The following is a 19,307-nucleotide window of genomic DNA, read 5'->3' as shown; positions in this document are numbered from 1 at the left end:
CTTCCTTAAATTTAATAAATATTTACTTATATAACTTTCACTTTATTTTTTTCCTTATTAATAAATTATAAAATTTAACAATAAAAATTAACGTCGTTTTCTCGTTTTAACTTATTAAATTAAAAACTTTATAAAATAAAAAATATTCTTATTTATAATAAGTATATATTTACCTAAGTATTAAAAATATTATCATTAAACATTAGCAACGTTTTGTAAACTATAAAGCACAGTATAAGTTCCATATATACTGCTTATTCATACTGTGTACATTTTAATACATTAATTGAATTGGCGGGTTGGCGGATACGGGCTTATGGTCCACCCTACCAGGTCGTGTCATACCGCGATCTACTTAGCTCGACTTAGCTATTTAGGTACATACTGTGCCTATAATATTAACACATAGTCACATACAAATACAACTTAATCACTTATAAATGTAGCCAATTCACACATCATCGCGACAGAAAACTCGAAAGACTAGAGGAGAAGCCATGCCGCGTTTAATTTGTAAGTTGTATTTCTGATTACCTCTATGAAGAATTTGCATTGAATTGTAATATTTGGAATATTTGGAATATTTAGACTATTTAGAATATTGGCTAATAAGAATTCCAATACAGCTGCGGCGTTGGTCCTCCGCCGCGACCCACGACTTCTCAAGCTCCCACCATATATCTCGCTCTTATGCATCATCGTCGGTGTCGTATGGCTCCTAGTCCTTCCCCTCGACCAGTACTCGCGCCGAACCTACATCAGCGAGAACGCCCTGCTACCAGGTCAGGTTCATACCTATTTCGGCGGAAGCGACCAGAACGTGTTCCGCGCCTATAGACACGAAGTAGATGCGCTATACACGGCAAACAAAACTAACATCGAGGTCAATGACGAGCTTGAGCAGATTTTCAAGGGTGTCGGACTTAAAGTCGGCAGGCAAAATTACACATACAGCTCCGGAGGGAATACGTACGGCGGCGAGAACGTCTATGCGATCCTCCAAGCACCGAGAGGCGACGCGACAGAGGCAATTGTCCTAGTCGCCGCCTGGAAGAATGTGAAGGAGGAGTTCAATCGCAATGGTCTGGCACTGGCGCTTGCTCTGACCAGGTACTTTAGACGCTGGTCGTTATGGTCTAAGGACATCATTCTTGTTGTGCCGCCCGACAGTAGAGCCGGACCCCAGGCCTGGGTCGATGCATACCACGATGCCCATGACCCGACAAGTGTCGCTTCGCTGCCTATCAAGTCCGGCGCTCTGCAGGGCGCCATCGCGCTCGATTATGCGCAAGAAAGTCGCTTTGAGTCGGTGCATATCGTGTATGATGGTGTCAACGGGCAGTTGCCGAACCTGGATCTAATCAACTCGGTCGTTAATATTGCGAGTGGTCAGATGGGCATGGAGTCCTCGTTGCAGGGCATGTGGAAACACAATCAGAAGTACGATGATAACCTAAAGACAGTACTAAGAGGGATGTTGCGGCAGGCGCTGGGACATGCATCTGGCCCCCATAGCTCGTTCATCCCGTACCATGTCGACGCTATAACGCTACATCCGGTAGGGAACGGGTGGCATGATGAGATGGGGTTAGGACGGCTAGTCGAGGGCATGTTTCGGAGTCTGAATAATCTGTTGGAGAAGCTACACCAGAGCTTCTTCTTCTATTTGCTCATTCATAAGCACCGGTTTGTGAGCATCGGCACGTATCTCCCCAGTGCAATGCTGATCGCGGCCAATTTTACTATTATGGCTATTGCGTTGTGGGTTAGGAGCGGATATGTTGAGAAGACTGAGAAGAAAAAAGAAATCAACGAGAAATCCGAGACGGATGGGAAGACAAAGGGCGGCGAGGTGGTGAAGGGGAAGGAGGCAGCACCAGTCTCGAAGACAGCCGAACGAGAAACTGTCGAACGAGAGACTCTACTTCCGCTTACTCTTGTTGCGGGCTGCCAGTTCATAGGAGTCATTCCGCTCTTCGTTTTCAACCAGACACCATCCAGCGTAAGTCCATACCGTTCTCCCCCTTTTCTTCTACTCTACCCCTTCTCATTCCTTCATCAACTTTCCACAGCCTCTCGCTAACAGTAACTACAGCTCCTCACTCCAATCTTTGTCTTATTCGCCTTATTCAACGTTGCTCTCCCCCACCTCGCCTCCTACTTCATCACAAATAGCACCAGCAAGCCACCCACGACGCAGCAGTACCAGCTCATCAAATCCTTCTCCCTCCTCCTCCTAGGCATGTTCCTCTCTTCCCTCGCCACCCTCAACTTTTCCTTGGCCTTCTTGATCGGGCTACTATCTTCCCCGTTATCGTTCACCCGCCCTTGGCCCGGCAGCCCCGTGGCTCGGTACGCACAGGTTTTACTTTTACATGTGCTAAGCCCGCCTGCGGTGTTACTGGTCGGGAGTGCAGTCGCAGGTGTGGGTGTGAGCAATGTACTAGAGGAGGCCGCGTTCGGATGGCATGTTTGGGGCCTGTATACCCCGCTCGTCATCTGGTGCGTCTGGTGGCCCGCGTGGATTGTCGGGTGCCTTGTTGTGCTGGGACAACCGGGAGAGGGAATAGGAGGAAAGGAAAAAAAGGCATAGGCATAGCTTGATTTGATTTTATGGGGAGTATGATGGAGGTCATTAGCATAGTTACATATAGCGTATAGGTTATGTCACGTCTACCAGAGTTGGTAGAGAGCGTCGAGGTTAGGCAGACAAGGACTAGAAGCGAAGGCAAAGGCAAAGGGGGTATTGTCCTAACAATCAAGAGTTAAAACTTTTGGTGCTAGAAATTTTTAGAAGGCCAGTCGTGGCGAAGAATTAAGATACCATTACCTTTTTTGAAGTTTTCATTTTCATCACAAAATTGAAGTTGACGCCTCTGTCAGCGTCTCAAGGAATTCAATTGCATTACAGCAAGACGTTCAGTCATCTTACTCGGACCGTATGTCGTCTATTAGTATCTATCATACAAGGCTCAGACCGCATGCAGAGACGTTACTACCTGAGTAGTTCAGAAAAGGGGATATCGCTTTCCCACCGCATCTCCCTTTCCTGAGTCATTGCCTATTACATAGCATTTGAATTCATCCGCTCTTGCCCAAGAACCAGCACGCAAGATCAAGGAGCCCAGATATCCTGTCCGGTAGCCTCAATCCAGTTGCCCAGCTTGTTCACGTTCTCGCCCCACTCACCCAGACGTTGGTTCATGCTGGCGATCTGGCTCATGTCGAGAATGCGCGGCTGCACCCAGGTGAAGTTGACGAGCTCGTCGACTTCGTCGATGGTGCCACGCACGAGACCCAGGCTCAGGGCCTTCATAACCAGGTGCTCGATCTCGTCCTTGCGCACCTTGGTATCGGCCGATATGGTGCCGAAGCTCATGGCGCGTTGATGCGGCGGCCGTCGGAACACGCTCTCGGTCAAGGCTGCGAGGTAGATCTTCTGGCGGATATCCTCGACGTGCTCTTTCAGAAGCGGATTGCTTGAGATATGACCCGACAGCACATCGTAAGCCGCTAGGTCTCCCCGGTTGAAGGCTAGCAGCAGCTCTTGCAGCCAGGCAACTTCGCCGGTTAAGGCGGCCAAAATTGGATGCTGTAGTAGCTCGCCGAAATTGTAGATGGAGTCGGAAACAAGGGCGGCGATACCCAAGTCGTAGGCACGGGCCTTGCGTTCTTCGGGGGATAGCGACGATAGGTCTATGCAGGCAAGGTAGAGGAGGGCGTTGCGGTAGTACGAGGCGAAGTCGGCCTTGGCTTGATAGTAGTTGGCGTTGACATGATAGAAGGCAGCGTGGACCTTGGTCTCAACGCTGTCGAAAGAGTCAAGAATGCGCTCGGCCTTTTCGAGGTTTTTCTGGGAGGCCTCGAGATCCCGTAGATCCAACTCGACACGGGCGACAGCGGCGGTGGCATACACGAAGGCGTCTTGGGAGTTTTCGTTGTCGACCTTCTTAGCGAGGGAAGTGAGGAAAGTCAGACGTTCTTGGTCATCTATTCAGATATTAGTAGAGTATATATGGTTAGATATTTAGATAGTCATAGATATTTAGAAAGTCATATATTATGGATATTTACCTCTACATTGAGTAGCAGCTTTCAGACCCAAGTCGACGAGCTTGAGTTGGTTGATCCTGTCCGCGAACTTTGATATGAATACCTTGTAGAACTTTAGTCGTTGAGGTTCGCTCTTGGGGTTGGCGAAGAACTCGATCAGGGCATCTGTAAGTTGGTGCCATAACTTGCGCTCCCAGTAATTTTCGAACTGAATGATGAGATATTGGAGCTCGTCCGGGGTCTCGTCCCGCTGATCAGCGAGGAAGTCGGCGATAGTGTCGACGTTCATGGTATGATGCTATTCTCGAATATCCCTTTTTTTTTGGTTTGGTGTAGTCGTAATAAGAGGAGTCCAGTCTAGAGGTGTCGACAGGGATTAATTCGGAATTGGTGTTGTGGTAGTTTCGTTTGTTCAAGATGCAGTTGTTAAAAGTGGAAGATGGAAGCTTCTAAGCTTCTCAAGCTTCAATCAATACGCGGCTGGTGTGTAGCCTGTCCTTGGTACCTTCCTCACCTAATTGATCAGGTACCTTCGTACCTAGGACATCCTAGGTAGTTATTAGCCCATTTCAAGGTTTCGTTTCCCTCGCTTACCTAATTATAATGACATAATCATAATGTGGCTTGACTTTCCATGTTCTCAATTATCAACCAATCTTGCCAGGCGCATTAGCTTTGACCAATACTTTCCTGTGGCTTGACTCGTTACGACATTTCAAGGTTACTAGGTAGAGCTTCAATCCCACCACCAAGATACAATCACGAACTCACTCCGTTGCAATTGGAAAGGTCTCGTCATTCTTCGCAACTCGGACTCGAGCAAGGATGGCTTCCTTTCCTACCGCCGTGCGGTCTAGTCGAAAGCTGGCCTTCAACTTGACCCAAGCCAGACACATTTCCCACATTTCCGACCTTACCATAACCCGTACCGGCAAGCCCATCATTCGCGTTCAAGGTGGACGGTTAGTTGTCGCTGTTACTCTTCTACCACTTGAATAAACGCTAATGTGATCTTTCCTAACAGATCATCTCTCGGAGGTAATCTTCTCTTACTACTACACGCCATTCCTCGCTCTTCCGATTCTAACGAATTACGTAGGCCACACTGCGACGGTATTTGGCGCAACGGGACAGCTCGGGAGATATATCGTCAACCGATTAGGTACGAGGCGTGCATGGAGTCCGGCATAGTTGTACATACCTAACAACAAGTCACAGCACGTCAAGGATGTCAAGTTGTCATCCCCTTCCGAGAGGAGATGGAGAAGCGTCATCTCAAGGTTGCCGGTGATCTAGGTCGTATCACCTTCGTCGAATACGATCTGCGCAACACAGAGTCTATCGAGACGAGCGTTCGTCACTCTGACGCTGTGTACAATCTCATCGGACGAGAATACCCTACCAAAAACTTCACGCTGGACGATGTCCATGTCGAGGGTACCGAGCGCATCGTCGAAGCTGTCGCCAAGTACGATGTCGACCGTTACATCCATGTTTCGTCCTACAACGCCAACCCCGACTCTCCTTCCGAATTCTACGCTTCCAAGGGTCGAGGAGAGCAGGTCGCCCGAAGTATTTTCCCTGAAACCACCATCGTACGGCCGTCACCCTTATTCGGTTACGAGGACAGACTTCTTCTCCGACTAGGTGGCATTACCAACATATTTACATCTAATCACATGAAAGAAAGATACTGGCCCGTCCACGTATGTCTTCCCCCACGGTGGATATTGTGGTATTTGATATGATCAACTAACATGGACAGGTCATCGATGTCGGCAAAGCCCTAGAAGTGATGCTCTACGATGATACCACGGCCGGGCAGACGTTCGAGCTATATGGCCCTAAGAATTACTCGACAAAAGAGATCTCTGAGTTGGTTGACAAGGAAATCCACAAGAAGCGAAGACACATCAATATCCCTAAGGCGATCATAAGACCGATAGCTCACTTGATGAACCGGTTCATCTGGTTCCCGGTACTCTCGGCCGAGGATGTAGACCGGGAATTCATCGACCAGGAGATTGACGAGACGGCGAAGACATTCGCCGATCTAGGTATAACACCGGGCGAGATCTCCGACTTCACATATGAATACCTAGTAAGTGTACCTTTCTTTGAATGTATGATCTATATGAATATGCAATTCTGACAAATTACAACAGCGTGGATTGCGTGGCAACACACACTACGATCTCCCTCCATCGACGGAGAAGGAGAAGGAGGAAAACAAGAAATACCTTCATGTGATGGACGAACCACAGATATAATTTCACTGCAACAATAACGTCGACGCGATTCTTAGAAAAGGCAAGCCTTATTGCAACTGTACATATATATATACCAGACTTGGTAGCTTTCTGCTAATTTAAGAATCGCAAGGAGTATTACAAGAGCTTTACTTTATATATTGCAAAATGATCTATTGCCATGTTGTAGCGTGGGTGATTTATAATACTGAGCTATGTTTTCCGTGTTGTATATTTTACGTACTTTATGTTTTATGTTTTCATGTTCTACTAGTTAATCGGTAAAGATTTTCGTGCTCCAAGAAAAAAAACCGGAAAACTTATTCTTACAATGTCATAGGACAGAGCCCCAACATCAAGTAAAAAATAAGAATAATAAGAAGAATAAGACAAAAACTTCAACTCAGGTCATACCATCAACCCGAAAATTATTATTTTATAACCGAGAATCAATCGAATATACCTACTAGGAAAGTAGGTCTTCTCAAAAAATGGCTGATAGCGACGACGAACCAATGTAAGTGAGCAACTATTTTACCCAACACAAGTATCCATAGATGCCATGCTAACTTTTCAACAGAGCTCTCTCTTCCCATGCACTTTCTGCGCTGCAGGAATTCTACGGCGAGCGCGATGCGCATGCTGAAAAATTCGAGAAGCTGAAGACAGCAGCCGAAGACGAGCATGTCGACGCCCAACCCTTATCCATGGATCTCTTCACCGAGGATTGGAATAAGTCCCAATTTTGGGTATGCATTCTAGCATTTAATTTAAGACTTGTGTCTGATTTGACTACGTCAGTATTCGGACGAGACGGCTATACTTTATGCGAGACAGCTATTAGACGGCGTAACTGAAAACGATGTTATCGCCGTGGTGTCGACGCCGAGTGTTTTCATTGCCTTAAAGAATCTATTGGTAAGTGATTGTTGATTGCTATAACTGAGAATTAGTTCTGTACCTAGGTAGTCAACTTTCCAAACCCGAGTCCGACCTACCATTTCACCCTCTTGAAGATGGAGTGACGAACCTCACACTCCTCCCAACTTATCTTTGCCATGGTTGGATAGCATCTTAGTAACTCTGCATTCCTTCTCTAAATCTACAGCCTACGCAAGAATAATAATTGCACAATGTTCCCTACTAATGCTTATCCTCCCTCCTTCACAGAACACAGCAGATGCAACTCATCCCAAGCCGAAGCAAGTCTACCTCCTCGAGCACGACCAACGCTTTGCTGTCTTCCCCGAATTTATCTTCTACGATTTCCAGCAGCCCGTTAAGCTCCCGGCTCATCTGAAAGGTGCCGTTGACCGTATCATATGCGACCCCCCTTTCCTCAGCGAAGACTGTCAGACAAAAAGTGCGTATATCTCACCCAGCCCTACTTTGCTGTGTTCTACCTACTGCTATACACATCCATACCTTATTGGCAACTCGCACGGCATGTATAAAGTTATTTAAGTGGCTAACTCTGCATGCAGTTGCTTTGACGTTGCGCTGGATGTCTCGATCATCCTTAGGGACAAGCGCCCAAGGTCACTCTCACCCTCGGATATTAATCAGCACGGGAGAGCGCATGGAGCCTCTCATCATGAAGCTATACCGGTCTTTAGGGGCACGCACCACGACGTACGAGCCAATTCATGCTCACGGGCTAAGCAACGAATTCTATTGCTACGCTAACTTCGAGTGTGACGCATGGAAGTTTATAGGCGAGAAAGAAAAGGCCGACAAGGGCCAGGAAACTATATAGACACGGCTAATTCGAGAGTTCGCCTAAGGAGGGCGAACTGAAAGTACTTATACCCATCGTCTAACACATTCATAGATGCATAGCTCAATCATTATTTAGCTACTTCTTGCTCATCCTCTGATATTCTAACCCTACGAATCTTCGCGCTTATGACCGATCCTACTTTGCCTTATCCTTTGACAGATCATCACCAAGTCCAATGTAATTAAAAAGCGCAGTCGCATAAATAGAGCCTGTGATGTAATGATACTTCCAGGTAGATGAAACCGAACTCAGTGGAGGATGAAATGGCAACCCGGCTTAAGACAACGACGACTTAGAGTCACATCATATAGGGCACCTTAGTAGTCATAAATGAGGATAGTTCCGTTTGTGAAAACGCCTCTCTATTCAAAGGCAAACGTCAATACGCCATACTGGAGTCATCACCCCCCAAACCATGCAAATGCTTCAGAACAACTCCGTCCGATCCCGATGCCGAATAATACAAACCACACCCCTATGTCAATGATCGGATGATGTAGAATAGTAGGTATGCCTGGCTTCCTAATACGTCGGACTTCTTAGCCAACTCGACCCTGTGGTCGTTGAATGAAAACCACTAGAGCAACATTAGCACCTATGGGAGAGTTCGTGATGGATACTGAGTATATATAACTCACCTGGTCTCCAACTCGGGAATAAGTCACATAGTGCCCTGTCCTGGTCAGTTACAGTCGGAGAGATAAATGTACAAGTTCACACAACTCACCGGTGTCGATCTCTCCAACGTGTTCCACGACACTCAACAGGTCGTATGTGCACGAACGTCTCAGCTCCTGACTGTCTCTAGCATCTGAAGCTCTACCACGGGTAGTGTACGGAAGCATGTTAAGCTGCAATGGAAACTGGACCTTAGTACTAATCTTAGATGCAACTCGGTCACGGCTGCCTTGCTTGAACTCGAATCGCTACACGTCTCCGTCAGCACTTATCCTCCGGGAGATTAGGATGACAGAAGCTGTACTCACTTTGAGCTGTATGGAGAGGACGTTCGGTAGAAGCTTGATGCTGTGGTCTCGTCGAGCCTGCTGCGATGAATTGCAGTTCCTACAACGATACTCACACTTATCAGACTTGATGTACTCCTCGTCTAGACAATCTTGCAATGTCAGGGATGGGCCACCCTTAGGGGCCTTCTTGACTCTCTTGTGGGATAAATTGTCTAGGCCCAAGCTTAGATCAAGAAACGACTCTATGGCGTTAGTAACGCCCCCGCAATGTTGACAAGTTGTCTGGCTCTGGAGCTTTCCGTAGAAAGTCTGGTGTATGATGCAGTTGCAGCTATGCTCACTTCCCGTCTCGGGCTTCTTGCCATCTCCGTTCCTCTCATGTAGCTCCTCGGCTAGGAACTGGAAGAACTCATGAGCATCCTGCTCCCTAGTTGTCACCAGGTTCTCGAAAGCCTTCTTTTCGGATATCCAAAACCCGGAGAGGATATTAGCCGCCGTATAGCCATTGGTGTTCTCGAGGGCATAGAAATCTTGAAACATATCGTCCATCGCACAGCTCAAACAGTGAGCCACCTGACAATCGCTACTCTGGTGTCCATCACTCAGGTAGAAGTTTCTGAGTAAAGGATTGTGAAGGAAACTCTGAAGGACCACGTTCTGGTAGCATGTCGCGCCAGCATTGTAAATTCCCCGAAGCCCGTCTGCTCTACAGGAGGCGATGGTGGTGTTGGTCGAGATATACCTAGGATCATCCTTAAGTGGGTCCTTCACGGCATCCGAGAACATTTCCTCGTGCTTCCTTTTGCGACCTAGGTACATTAGTCCAACTTAGCAAAATAATCGATACTTGATGGTAAAACGTACTCGAGAAAGATCCGGTTCCTATCTTTCTCACTCGAAGTTCCTCTAGAGTCGGGTCCCATACGAAGTCCTCGCAGAACTGGCAGAAAAGAGCACCACTTCTCGAATCAACGTCTATGAATGGTCAGCAGAAGGGACGGGGGAAGGGCATGAAGCTTTGTCGAAGCTTACAAAATCTGTGGCTCTTCTTATGGCCATGCTTTACGCGCTCTTCCTCCGAAGCGATGGTCGAGCATTGCAAACAGAGGTAGTTGGATGTTAAAGAGGTAACTATCTGTCCGTCTGGTCCCTTACACGTCTGTGGTACTAAGGGATTTCCATCAAATATGACTCTCAACAGCATCTTGTAATACTGCACAGTGCTATTCATCACATCCGTGCTGTTAGAAAGGAGTAGTTGAACATGCTCTGGGAGGTATTAGCATATATGTACTAGAGCAAGCAGTCCAACGATAGGATTGCGGTACTGACCACAGCCAAACAAGGGTGTTCCAGGAGTCGGAGAATTGATCTTAGCATTCTTAGGCGACGCCGGAGTGGTAGGTCGTGCAGCCATGGTTGCAACCAGGATTTTGGTAGATTTATCGAGGCTTTATCGTATAGCTTATTCTCTAAAATGAAGAGATATGCACGCCAATTGCTATGGATACGGTAGTGGAGGAGAGATTCAAGGCAGGAGTGTTGGTAGATTCGGGTGGTATGCGGTAAATGGTAAATGGACGATAGACAATGGCCAATAGTCAGCGGTACGGGAAAAGAGGACGAAGGTGTTGACTAAATAACCACGAGCGTCTTTCGTAGTTTGGGAAGGTCGAGATTGAAGAAGTAAGAGTTAAATTGGAGGGATAAAGGGACGGAGAGAAAGAGGGACAAATGAGGCTCTGGCTGGCATAGACGAGGCGAAACTGCGATGAAGCGTCTAAAGATGCGATTCGGGGATTTCACGATTTGGCGATTCGACGATTCGACCGCTAACTTGGGAACCTTTCTTCTGTTGCCTTTATACAGCTTCGAAAGCTATTGGTTAGCCGCATACTAATGACGTGCATATTGATTAGGAGTGGCTTACAAGTCCAGTTTGTGAAGTTATTAAATATTGGACTCAAGGTTCCAATATTAGAAAGAATAAAACTCCACGATAGATCTACAGAATCATTGTCATTGTAGTAGGTAGGTGCGCAAGGAAAGATTACGAAATTACAGGTGAAGCAACACGCTGGAAATTCTTATCGGCACCTGATCCGCGATCTTATCTTGCTTATCGAGCACGCTCACCCAGCGATCCAGGGGTTAACTTTAAAATATCGTCAGCGACCAGTAATTTAGGAGGAAGCTACTGCTGTAGTTAGTTACTACATGCGTGCTAACCGTGCTAACACATTGGCAGCTGCGGTATGATATACTTAGTACGTTCATCGCAGCGTTCATTCCCACAATCATGTGGATGTTAATATCATTAATAGAACATTTAACGTCGAACCTCGGCATTTTATCTATCGCTACGCTATTTTCTACATGCATCTTACAGATTCAAATGGGTGCACATATATTTACTTACCTATTAGGTCATTACCCAGCGTTCGCATACAAATTGATGGCATAATTTTACCTTGTCCTATCCTCATTGCTGGCATCCAATCGCAATTCGACTTCATTATCAGATACCAAAGATACCAAGCTAAAGTTGCTGGTATGTTGCACTAAACATACAGTACCTACCTTATTACAAACACCATTTCAATCTTGTACCGAACATTAGAATAGTGGTGTTTCGGTATAGACTTACCTTCTCTCTTCCTCTTCCTCTTGCCTGCTATCCTGTCTGCTGGGCGTCGTCTCTTGACTTCTTCCAACATACCTGGTAGGTATTTACTCATATTATTGCCATGGTATGAAAACTTTCCGGATAGCTTCAAGAATCAGGATGGCTTCTCCCATGATTCACCTGCCGGAGGTGGAGCGGCTTAGTCCCGCTTGTATTCGTATTCTCGGCGGCAATCCAAGCAAGTTCACACTTCAGGGTACCAACACGTACCTACTTGGGACCGGTCCTGATAGGTTATTGATTGATACTGGCGAGGGCAAACCTTCGTGGATTGCTGCCTTACAACGAACTTTAAAAGAAGAGAAAGCCACTGTACAGTATGCTCTTATCACACACTGGCATCACGATCACGTCGGCGGCATCAGCCAACTCCTAGAGCATTCACCTCAAACGGTGATCTACAAGAACTCGCCGGCAGAAGGTCAATTGAATATCTCAGAAGGGCAGAAATTTGAGGTTGAGGGGGTCACCTTAACGGCCATTCATACACCAGGCCATACCACAGACCACATAGCATTCGTTCTGCGAGAGGAAGACGCCCTGTTTACAGGTGATAATGTCTTAGGCCAGGGCACAGCCGTATTCGAGGACCTTAGTACTTATCTTAAAAGCCTTGCGAAGATGGAAAAGTTGGTGTCAGGCCGAGGATATCCAGGCCATGGCCCTGTGTTACTGCAAGCGAGCGCCACTATCTCCGAGTATATCTCCCACAGACATCAAAGAGAACAGCAAGTACTGCAAACATTAGCTTCAACTCGAGACGACGATACATGGACTCCCATGGAACTGGTGAAAATAATATATCGCGACGTTTCCGAAAGTCTTCACATACCAGCCGCACATGGGGTAATCCAGATCCTACGGAAGCTCCGGGACGAAGATAGAGTCATACTAGAGGATGGGGACTCATGGCGTCTTAAAGATCGGTCAAATTTATAATGATGCGTATGACGCTTTACGGACAATTTACCGTAGAACGGTGAGATGGTTGACTCAGCGGCGGCTGCTATTTCGGGGGTTCAGTTTAAAGATATTTCTGTAATATTATCTACCTACAGTCATCGGTTTTGTGCTTTTGTAAACTTACCACTACTTAGTACTAGTACTAGGTGGGTAGAATTGCCAACGGTCACTGCCTATGTACAAAGCCATGGTAGTACGTAAACGATCCTCGACGCTTCCGCCCTACCTCAGCCCGGTTTTCTGCATCTATGTAGTTTAGATTATCATCTAGCACCCTTTGGGACTCAGATCTGGTCTTGAGACCAATCTGGGGTAGTACCAACATATCGGGAGGCGCTGCCCCCAAGATCCTACATACCTAGGTACCTCTTTCATCGGGTGTCACGGAGAATAAACGCCGCGAGGCGCATTTCAACGGTCTAGGTAGGTAGACTTGTAAGACGCGGATATGCAGGGAGACCTTTATTAAACTACATTGCAACTCTCATGACTCAATCAGATGGTGTTGGTGCTTTCGGATGTTCGGAACTAAGGACACATGGATGTATGACTTTTTAAATGTACGCATACCTAACTGCTAGGTGCCTACCGGTAGGTAAGCGGCGCAACCTACCTAAGCTGCTAGGTATGTATATGTTGTCGGCGACATTACTTGGGGTTGGCAGTACCTAGCTGCCCGGTAATTTGAAATAATTTAATCATATGACTACGGCCGTGGTCCTATAGCCCTATAGCTGGCGATACATCAATCATCTTAGATTTATGGAGAATATGGGTGAAATGGAAGTAATACGGGATAGTGACCGGTGTATCTCAGCCCATGCAGGCTACGCCGTAATGCCTAGCCTTACGATGCAATGCGTGTCTCCTCTTCTCGGACTCCGACTCTCGCCGGCGTCGTCACAACCTCCTTCCCCGACGCCGCATTGGGTGGACATCTTGAAGGATTTTGATCCAAGTAGGACATGGCTCCGCGCGGCGAGCACCGAAATGGTAAAGTATTCTAGTTCTACAAACGCCGGTCCTTCTTAACGTCTTGGGTTCGTTTCTCGGTATTCTTGGAACTCTTCTTGGCAACGTCTGACTTGTCGACCAAGTTTGTTACTGTTGGTGCTGCGGACGTGTGACCAGTGATACCCAGCTGGCGGGATTCAACTACTAGGTATGGTACATATATTGGTATATACCTAGGTACCTAAGTAATCACTAGAACATGGCTACATATGTATGTATGTATGTTCCACCCAAGAATCATTGGGTCTTGGTAGTGGCATCGTTGGCATGTGGATGTGGGTAAGGTGGTAGCTTCAGGTAATCGGAGATTCGTACTCGGTATAGATGCAACTAAAATCGGGTTGACGAGAGAACATTTCTATACTACCATCGCTACCTACACCATTATCGTCAGCGTTACAACTTACCATCCTGTTTACCCCCCCTCTCACAGACTTTAGCGAAGATAGGTACCTAAGTAGATTCCCATTCCATGCCTATACTCTGTATATATCTTACCATCTTACCACTTGTGGCTCGTTATCAAGTTTCCCCAGCTGCCCAGATCTTGTTCAGACGGTACGGGTTACAAATATCCTCGCATTCTACTACTTTGTAGGGATGCGCACGTCACCGTCGACCGATGGATTTGGCGAGCGGCAATTGGCGTGTTGTAACACTACTGCCGTCTGTTGCAGCAGAATGGCGCCCGGGTAAGCTGTTGTCCCCCCAGTCGCTTATAGGTACCTAGTACATTAGTAGGTATCCCATTGGATACGTCGGTCAAAGAGGAGCAGTTAGGGTTAATTTAAGTGGTGAAACATTCTTTCGGAGTTAGGCTTGGTATCCCCTTTGTATCTCACCCTCACCTTATCGTCTATTTTTTGAGCTGGTTTTTTTTTCAATATCCCTTAACAGTTATTAGCTTATTTCGAAATTGTAAGGTTCAACGTATTGAGAAACGAAAAATTTATGCCAACGTCATATATCAGTTATCGAAACGTTTAGAGAATTAAATATACCGAGTAGGTACTAGTGACGGATATTTTACATAAACGCCGGCTTCTGAGAAATTCAGATGTACTATGATAACCCCAGCTTGTATCCCTGCTAGCGCGGCTCCCTAAGAAACTCGAAAGGCTGAGAAAGTCATTAACTGTGCAAGCAACCAAGAAACGTTCTTACACGATCGACTCAAAGAATTCGTCGCAATTATATCTATTACTATAAATCATTTACGAAATATCCAAAAATATAAAGATTACAGCACTGAATGTATTCAGATGGAAAAGAGACTATATGCGTGGAATAAATGAAAGCACGTATCTAGCCAAATAGAAACGGATGCGGATTTAAAACAGAACAATCAAAATGCATCTTGTTCCTAATACAGCATGTCGGGTCCGATTGCGGATGGTGGGGTTTTCGGATGCTTCGCTCTTTCGTCCACCATGGGTAGTAGGTATGCTAAAAACTTCATCTGCTTCTCTCTATTCCTCAACCCGATCAAGGCTGTACGACTATTCATTATTGGTCGGGAAGCTTCTACACGTGTAGTGACAATGTAATCATGTAGCATGGATGGATAAGCATCCAAGCGTAAGAACACTCCGACCGGTAGCGACGTTCTGTATGAAGCATGTCTTAGATGTACGTACATCAATAGATATATATGGGTACCCAGTACTTAACGGGAAGTGGATCTTTGTATGATTGATGTGGTCATTCTTAAGTATCCTCTTCCGTAAATGGTACTACAGCGTATGGTACGCGAACTTTAACATGGATGACATGGATAGAGGATTAAATGGAATAACATGGTTGGACTGTTTAAGCATGGGTAGCTGTTTAAGGTCGACCCACTCCTGGCCGCCAAAAGTTACAATTTTTGTATCCACTTCAGGTTCCGCAAGCTTCTTGATCTTGAACCCTTAAGCCCTTGACAGCTTCAATATTTCCCATCCACCGCCGTTTTAGTTAATTTTTTCTCGGATCCCTCGGATATCCCATCGTGCTATTTTCCCACGCTATCGCTCGATGGCTCATCACCGATCAGAAACAGATGGCACGAGCTGATGAAAGGTTGGAAACGCAGACGGGTGGATCCGGCCTTTTTGTTCGGGTTTCTCGCCCACTGCTCGCTCTTACTCAAAGTGCTCAAGTTGAGCCTTGTCAATAAAGACAAAAGTATGACTTACATACGAATAGCTGTATTCTACCATATTTTACCAAAGTACAGAATACGCTAGAATCCACAATACCCACCTGCCCAACTTCGGCCTCGTCAAGTCAAGGGCAAGAAAAGTAGAAGAAAGCGTTACCCGTTTTGTCCGCCTTGGTAAAGAAAATAAAATAAAAACAAAATAAATATATTCCGAAGCCATGTACTTTCTTTCCACCACGACGTTTCTTTATGAAAAGCTTCCCCCCCCCCCCCCTCCCCTCCATCTGTGGCATTTTGCCCTCCCACCCCACGACGTAACAGTGTCTCTTCCATTGGATACCACCGGCCCGTCTACTCTTTCAATGGTTGTAATGTCATTGACCCAGCCCCGTAGCTAGCAGTTGTCTTACTCATCAGGACAAAGCTCGAGTGCCACAGTGAGACTAAGCTTTATAAGCGACTATACCAACTATACCGACGATACCCTCTTCCGCCTGATTCTTTGAAAGTCAACATTCCCACGAAGGGCCAAGTTCGCAGAAGGGGACGTGAATATTCTCTGTAATTTAGGTCGCACAACATCTCTGAATAGCATATTCCAAACATCTGCAGCGACATGAGGTCGACTGCCCAGTTAGCACTCAAGCTTCTGGCGCTCGTCGCCGTAGCCGGAGCTCTTCCTACGGTTCTCGCCCACGGCAACGATGACGAAGGCGCAATGGATGCGGGCATGGATATGAGCAAAGAGGCCCCGAAGCCTGATCCGGACTCTTACCCGCCAACCTACTTCTCACATACAGATCACGTAGCCGAAATATATGCACATATCGCTTTGATGGTCGTCAGCTGGGTCGTGATGCTACCACTAGGTAAGTGCGCCGTCTCGGAGATGTTAATATGGATTCATAGCAATCTCTAACTGGCGTATGCAGCCGTCATGTTCTCGATTGCACGGTCGCGGTATACGCTCGCGATTCAGTTTCTGTTCCTCTGTACGAATGCGATAGGCCTCTTATTAGGCATCACCTACAATGCGAATACCCCAGACTTATACCCCAACAATGCGCATCACAAGATAGGTTGGCTAGTTACGTGGGTAGTCAGCGCGCAAGTGATTGTGAGTCTTATAAGTCGCGTGGCAGGTGTAATGGGCAAGGCCGGTACCCAGGATTTTGGCAAAGAGGAGGCGCAAGCATTTATCCCAGTTTCGACGGAAGCTATGGCCGAGCACCAGCGCATTAACGATACCTTATTCCCGCACCGATATCGTCATTCGAACGACAGCGGACAAGGCACAGAACCGAATAGCGAGTCCCTGCGAAGCAACTCGGTGTCGACAGCCGTGGGTCAGGAATCTCCTATTGAACTAGGTGACCGACGAGCGCACTACGAGGATGACGAGGATGATCTTCATTTCAAACCTGCGGAGCTGCTACCCTCGAAATCTACCAATTCATTTATCGGTAGACTTACTGGCAAAATGTCAAGTAGAGCATGGAGAATTTTAATGTTTGGTTACAACTTTATCGACAGGACAATCCTCATCCTAGCTTACATCACGTTATGCACCGGAATTGTCACATTTGGTCGGTTCTTTGTAAGTAAACATCGGCGCAAAATTATGTGGGCCCGGTATAGAGACTAACTCATAAATTCAGGAGGGTCGTGGCATTTTCAGCGGTCTTGCTCATTGGATCAAGGGCGGTATCTTTTTCTGGTACGGTATCTTGACGCTCGGGAGATGGTCCGGAAGTTTCGGCGAGCTGGGTTGGGTGAGTTGGAGTCATCGCCGATAAATCCGTCGCATCCTCATACGCTGACAAATTTATAGTCGTGGAATGTTCGCCCGAAGCACACTTCAAAGAAGTGGAGACCCACCGCGGAATTCGTTGAGGGAGCTCTCATCTTCACCTATGGGTCGACTAATATTTTCCTGGAGCATCTTGGCAATGCCGGTAAGGAGTTCAGTCCTCAGGATCTCGAGCATGTTTCCATCACTGTTCTTTTCATCGGAGGTGGCCTGGTAAGTTTTTTTTTAGTTTGTTTTCGCTCTACTTACTAATAAGGAGTAAGTAATACATACTAACACAGTTGTGCAGCTTGCTATGTTGATTGAGTCGACAAAGATTCGCGAACTCTTAAATACCACGGTATATGATGCGGCTCTCATACACCCGAGCCACACACACAATGACGAGGAACGCGAGGCGTTAGAAACACCGAAGCAATATGAATTCTCCGTCAATCCTATTCCTGCTCTTGTAATTTTGCTCCTCGGTATCATGATGAGCTCGCATACACAGAAGACGATGGTCTCCAGCATGGTTCATAAGCAATGGGGCAACCTCTTCACTGGTGCCTCGTTTGCTCGAGGTTTCACGTATGTGCTTGTATACTTGAAGCCTCCGCGTTCGATTTTACCCTCTCGACCTCCGACAGAACTCCTGACTGCATTTGGACTTATCGCAGGAGGCACTATCTTCATGGCTAGCGTAAGTTACCTCGTAATTACTTCTATAGGGGTTGCTACTGATAATTATAATAGGCTAGTGATATTGTTGATGGGATGATTCATTACGACCTAGATGCCATGTTCTTCTACACGGTCACGATGGGATTTGTCGGTCTGATAATGGCTTGGGTCGTGGTTCTCTTAGCTCTAAAAGGCTGGGCCGTCCGTAAAGAATCTAGCCGACCTGCCAAAGCTTGGACCTTGGTTTCCCATGTTTAAGGAGACTGGCGAACGCAAATTCGGCAAGTGAACAAGATACATCATACATTGCGTAAGAAACGGCGTAGGTGCCCACCAGTGGCCCTGCTGAGGTATAGTTATAGTTAGATCAAATTCTTGGGTTACGGCGCATTTGGGAGATGTGGGTGGTCGATTGCGATATACCCAAGATACTCCCCCTTTTACAACTTTTTAGCATTCTGGTCTTTCATTACTATTGATGATACCCCTAGGGAAAACAAAGCATGATTTGGTGTGGATTTTACGGCTTGGGTTAGCTATTAGGAATTGGATGGCAAGAGTGTCGACTCACCAGCGAGGTGGGCGATTGCTATGACATGACTAGTCAGAGCATGATTTTCAATGACTTTGAATCAATGATGAAATTTAACTTACATTGAAGAGATATGGGTGCCATTTTACAAGATTATGTAGCATGAATCCAGTGTGCGCATTTTTGAAGACTTCCTTAGAAAAACTCGACTATAAGAGTAAATTTATTGTGCCTCATTTCCACATCATAGTATCATTAACCTCCTCCTCGTCCAATTCGCCTAGACATGTACCTTTTCGGTAGAAGGGGGGTTATCGAGGACAATACTGTTTTATGAGAGTACCTATTCTACTTCACTCGATAATCAAACCTCGCAGGGGTAATAAGCTGGATGAGGATTATGAAAGTTATATTCTTTACACACACGACCTGTTTAACAGTGGTTT

General features: G+C 46.4%; 7 protein-coding genes across 7 annotated transcripts; 5 read left to right on the top strand and 2 right to left on the bottom strand.

Annotated features, from left to right (window-relative positions):
* Window positions 1–396: 396 nt before the first annotated feature.
* On the top strand, window positions 397–2,872 carry GGS22DRAFT_174825 (GPI transamidase component GAA1). Its single transcript, XM_047963165.1, has 3 exons — window positions 397–513; window positions 627–2,002; window positions 2,096–2,872. The coding sequence occupies exons 1-3, from the start codon at window positions 498–500 to the stop codon at window positions 2,591–2,593; spliced, it is 1,890 nt and encodes a 629-aa protein (XP_047814263.1). The 5' UTR covers window positions 397–497; the 3' UTR covers window positions 2,594–2,872.
* A 13-nt stretch (window positions 2,873–2,885) lies between these two features.
* On the bottom strand, window positions 2,886–4,563 carry GGS22DRAFT_174824 (uncharacterized protein). Its single transcript, XM_047963164.1, has 2 exons — window positions 4,075–4,563; window positions 2,886–3,990 (listed from the first exon to the last, which is right to left on the bottom strand). The coding sequence occupies exons 1-2, from the start codon at window positions 4,340–4,342 to the stop codon at window positions 3,116–3,118; spliced, it is 1,143 nt and encodes a 380-aa protein (XP_047814262.1). The 5' UTR covers window positions 4,343–4,563; the 3' UTR covers window positions 2,886–3,115.
* A 191-nt stretch (window positions 4,564–4,754) lies between these two features.
* On the top strand, window positions 4,755–6,597 carry GGS22DRAFT_174823 (NAD dependent epimerase/dehydratase). Its single transcript, XM_047963163.1, has 6 exons — window positions 4,755–5,015; window positions 5,078–5,091; window positions 5,153–5,215; window positions 5,272–5,759; window positions 5,819–6,154; window positions 6,219–6,597. The coding sequence occupies exons 1-6, from the start codon at window positions 4,879–4,881 to the stop codon at window positions 6,321–6,323; spliced, it is 1,143 nt and encodes a 380-aa protein (XP_047814261.1). The 5' UTR covers window positions 4,755–4,878; the 3' UTR covers window positions 6,324–6,597.
* A 47-nt stretch (window positions 6,598–6,644) lies between these two features.
* GGS22DRAFT_174820 (putative N6-adenine methyltransferase-domain-containing protein) lies at window positions 6,645–8,171 on the top strand. The gene is made up of 5 exons (XM_047963162.1): window positions 6,645–6,819; window positions 6,883–7,051; window positions 7,104–7,220; window positions 7,473–7,665; window positions 7,787–8,171. The coding sequence occupies exons 1-5, from the start codon at window positions 6,794–6,796 to the stop codon at window positions 8,056–8,058; spliced, it is 777 nt and encodes a 258-aa protein (XP_047814260.1). The 5' UTR covers window positions 6,645–6,793; the 3' UTR covers window positions 8,059–8,171.
* Window positions 8,172–8,252: 81 nt separating this feature from the next.
* GGS22DRAFT_174818 (ubiquitin carboxyl-terminal hydrolase) lies at window positions 8,253–11,076 on the bottom strand. The gene is made up of 8 exons (XM_047963161.1): window positions 10,981–11,076; window positions 10,383–10,919; window positions 10,083–10,319; window positions 9,915–10,025; window positions 9,069–9,859; window positions 8,810–9,008; window positions 8,721–8,755; window positions 8,253–8,659 (listed from the first exon to the last, which is right to left on the bottom strand). The coding sequence occupies exons 2-8, from the start codon at window positions 10,465–10,467 to the stop codon at window positions 8,558–8,560; spliced, it is 1,560 nt and encodes a 519-aa protein (XP_047814259.1). The 5' UTR covers window positions 10,468–10,919; window positions 10,981–11,076; the 3' UTR covers window positions 8,253–8,557.
* A 292-nt stretch (window positions 11,077–11,368) lies between these two features.
* Window positions 11,369–12,907, top strand: GGS22DRAFT_174817 (Metallo-hydrolase/oxidoreductase). The gene has a single exon (XM_047963160.1). It carries the CDS (start codon window positions 11,803–11,805, stop codon window positions 12,673–12,675), a length of 873 nt encoding a protein of 290 aa, XP_047814258.1. The 5' UTR covers window positions 11,369–11,802; the 3' UTR covers window positions 12,676–12,907.
* A 3,216-nt stretch (window positions 12,908–16,123) lies between these two features.
* Window positions 16,124–19,049, top strand: GGS22DRAFT_174814 (uncharacterized protein). Its single transcript, XM_047963159.1, has 6 exons — window positions 16,124–16,725; window positions 16,789–17,453; window positions 17,515–17,628; window positions 17,688–17,879; window positions 17,956–18,348; window positions 18,402–19,049. Exons 1-6 carry the CDS (start codon window positions 16,473–16,475, stop codon window positions 18,585–18,587), a joined length of 1,803 nt encoding a protein of 600 aa, XP_047814257.1. The 5' UTR covers window positions 16,124–16,472; the 3' UTR covers window positions 18,588–19,049.
* The last annotated feature ends 258 nt before the right edge of the window (window positions 19,050–19,307 follow it).

This window comes from Annulohypoxylon maeteangense (assembly GCF_022496945.1).
Source record: "Annulohypoxylon maeteangense strain CBS 123835 unplaced genomic scaffold GGS22scaffold_26, whole genome shotgun sequence".
In the NCBI taxonomy this organism is placed as follows: domain Eukaryota; kingdom Fungi; phylum Ascomycota; class Sordariomycetes; order Xylariales; family Hypoxylaceae; genus Annulohypoxylon; species Annulohypoxylon maeteangense.
The sequence above is the reverse complement of the archived record's forward strand: the minus strand, read 5'-3'. Positions and strand labels throughout refer to the sequence as shown.

Coding starts and splice junctions, on each gene's coding strand:
- GGS22DRAFT_174814 (XM_047963159.1), top strand. CDS start 16,473: ATGAGGTCGACTGCCCAGTTAGCACTCAAGCTTCTGGCGCTCGTCGCC. Junction 16,726..16,788: donor GGTCGTGATGCTACCACTAG/GTAAGTGCGCCG, acceptor TGGCGTATGCAG/CCGTCATGTTCTCGATTGCA. Junction 17,629..17,687: donor GTTTCGGCGAGCTGGGTTGG/GTGAGTTGGAGT, acceptor ACAAATTTATAG/TCGTGGAATGTTCGCCCGAA.
- GGS22DRAFT_174823 (XM_047963163.1), top strand. CDS start 4,879: ATGGCTTCCTTTCCTACCGCCGTGCGGTCTAGTCGAAAGCTGGCCTTC. Junction 5,216..5,271: donor ATATATCGTCAACCGATTAG/GTACGAGGCGTG, acceptor AACAAGTCACAG/CACGTCAAGGATGTCAAGTT. Junction 6,155..6,218: donor ACTTCACATATGAATACCTA/GTAAGTGTACCT, acceptor AAATTACAACAG/CGTGGATTGCGTGGCAACAC.
- GGS22DRAFT_174818 (XM_047963161.1), bottom strand. CDS start 10,467: ATGGCTGCACGACCTACCACTCCGGCGTCGCCTAAGAATGCTAAGATC. Junction 8,756..8,809: donor CGTTGGAGAGATCGACACCG/GTGAGTTGTGTG, acceptor TGACCAGGACAG/GGCACTATGTGACTTATTCC. Junction 8,660..8,720: donor ATTCCCGAGTTGGAGACCAG/GTGAGTTATATA, acceptor ATGTTGCTCTAG/TGGTTTTCATTCAACGACCA.
- GGS22DRAFT_174824 (XM_047963164.1), bottom strand. CDS start 4,342: ATGAACGTCGACACTATCGCCGACTTCCTCGCTGATCAGCGGGACGAG. Junction 3,991..4,074: donor AGCTGCTACTCAATGTAGAG/GTAAATATCCAT, acceptor ATATCTGAATAG/ATGACCAAGAACGTCTGACT.
- GGS22DRAFT_174825 (XM_047963165.1), top strand. Junction 2,003..2,095: donor TCAACCAGACACCATCCAGC/GTAAGTCCATAC, acceptor CAGTAACTACAG/CTCCTCACTCCAATCTTTGT.
- GGS22DRAFT_174817 (XM_047963160.1), top strand. CDS start 11,803: ATGAAAACTTTCCGGATAGCTTCAAGAATCAGGATGGCTTCTCCCATG.
- GGS22DRAFT_174820 (XM_047963162.1), top strand. CDS start 6,794: ATGGCTGATAGCGACGACGAACCAAT. Junction 6,820..6,882: donor GATAGCGACGACGAACCAAT/GTAAGTGAGCAA, acceptor ACTTTTCAACAG/AGCTCTCTCTTCCCATGCAC. Junction 7,666..7,786: donor CGAAGACTGTCAGACAAAAA/GTGCGTATATCT, acceptor CTCTGCATGCAG/TTGCTTTGACGTTGCGCTGG.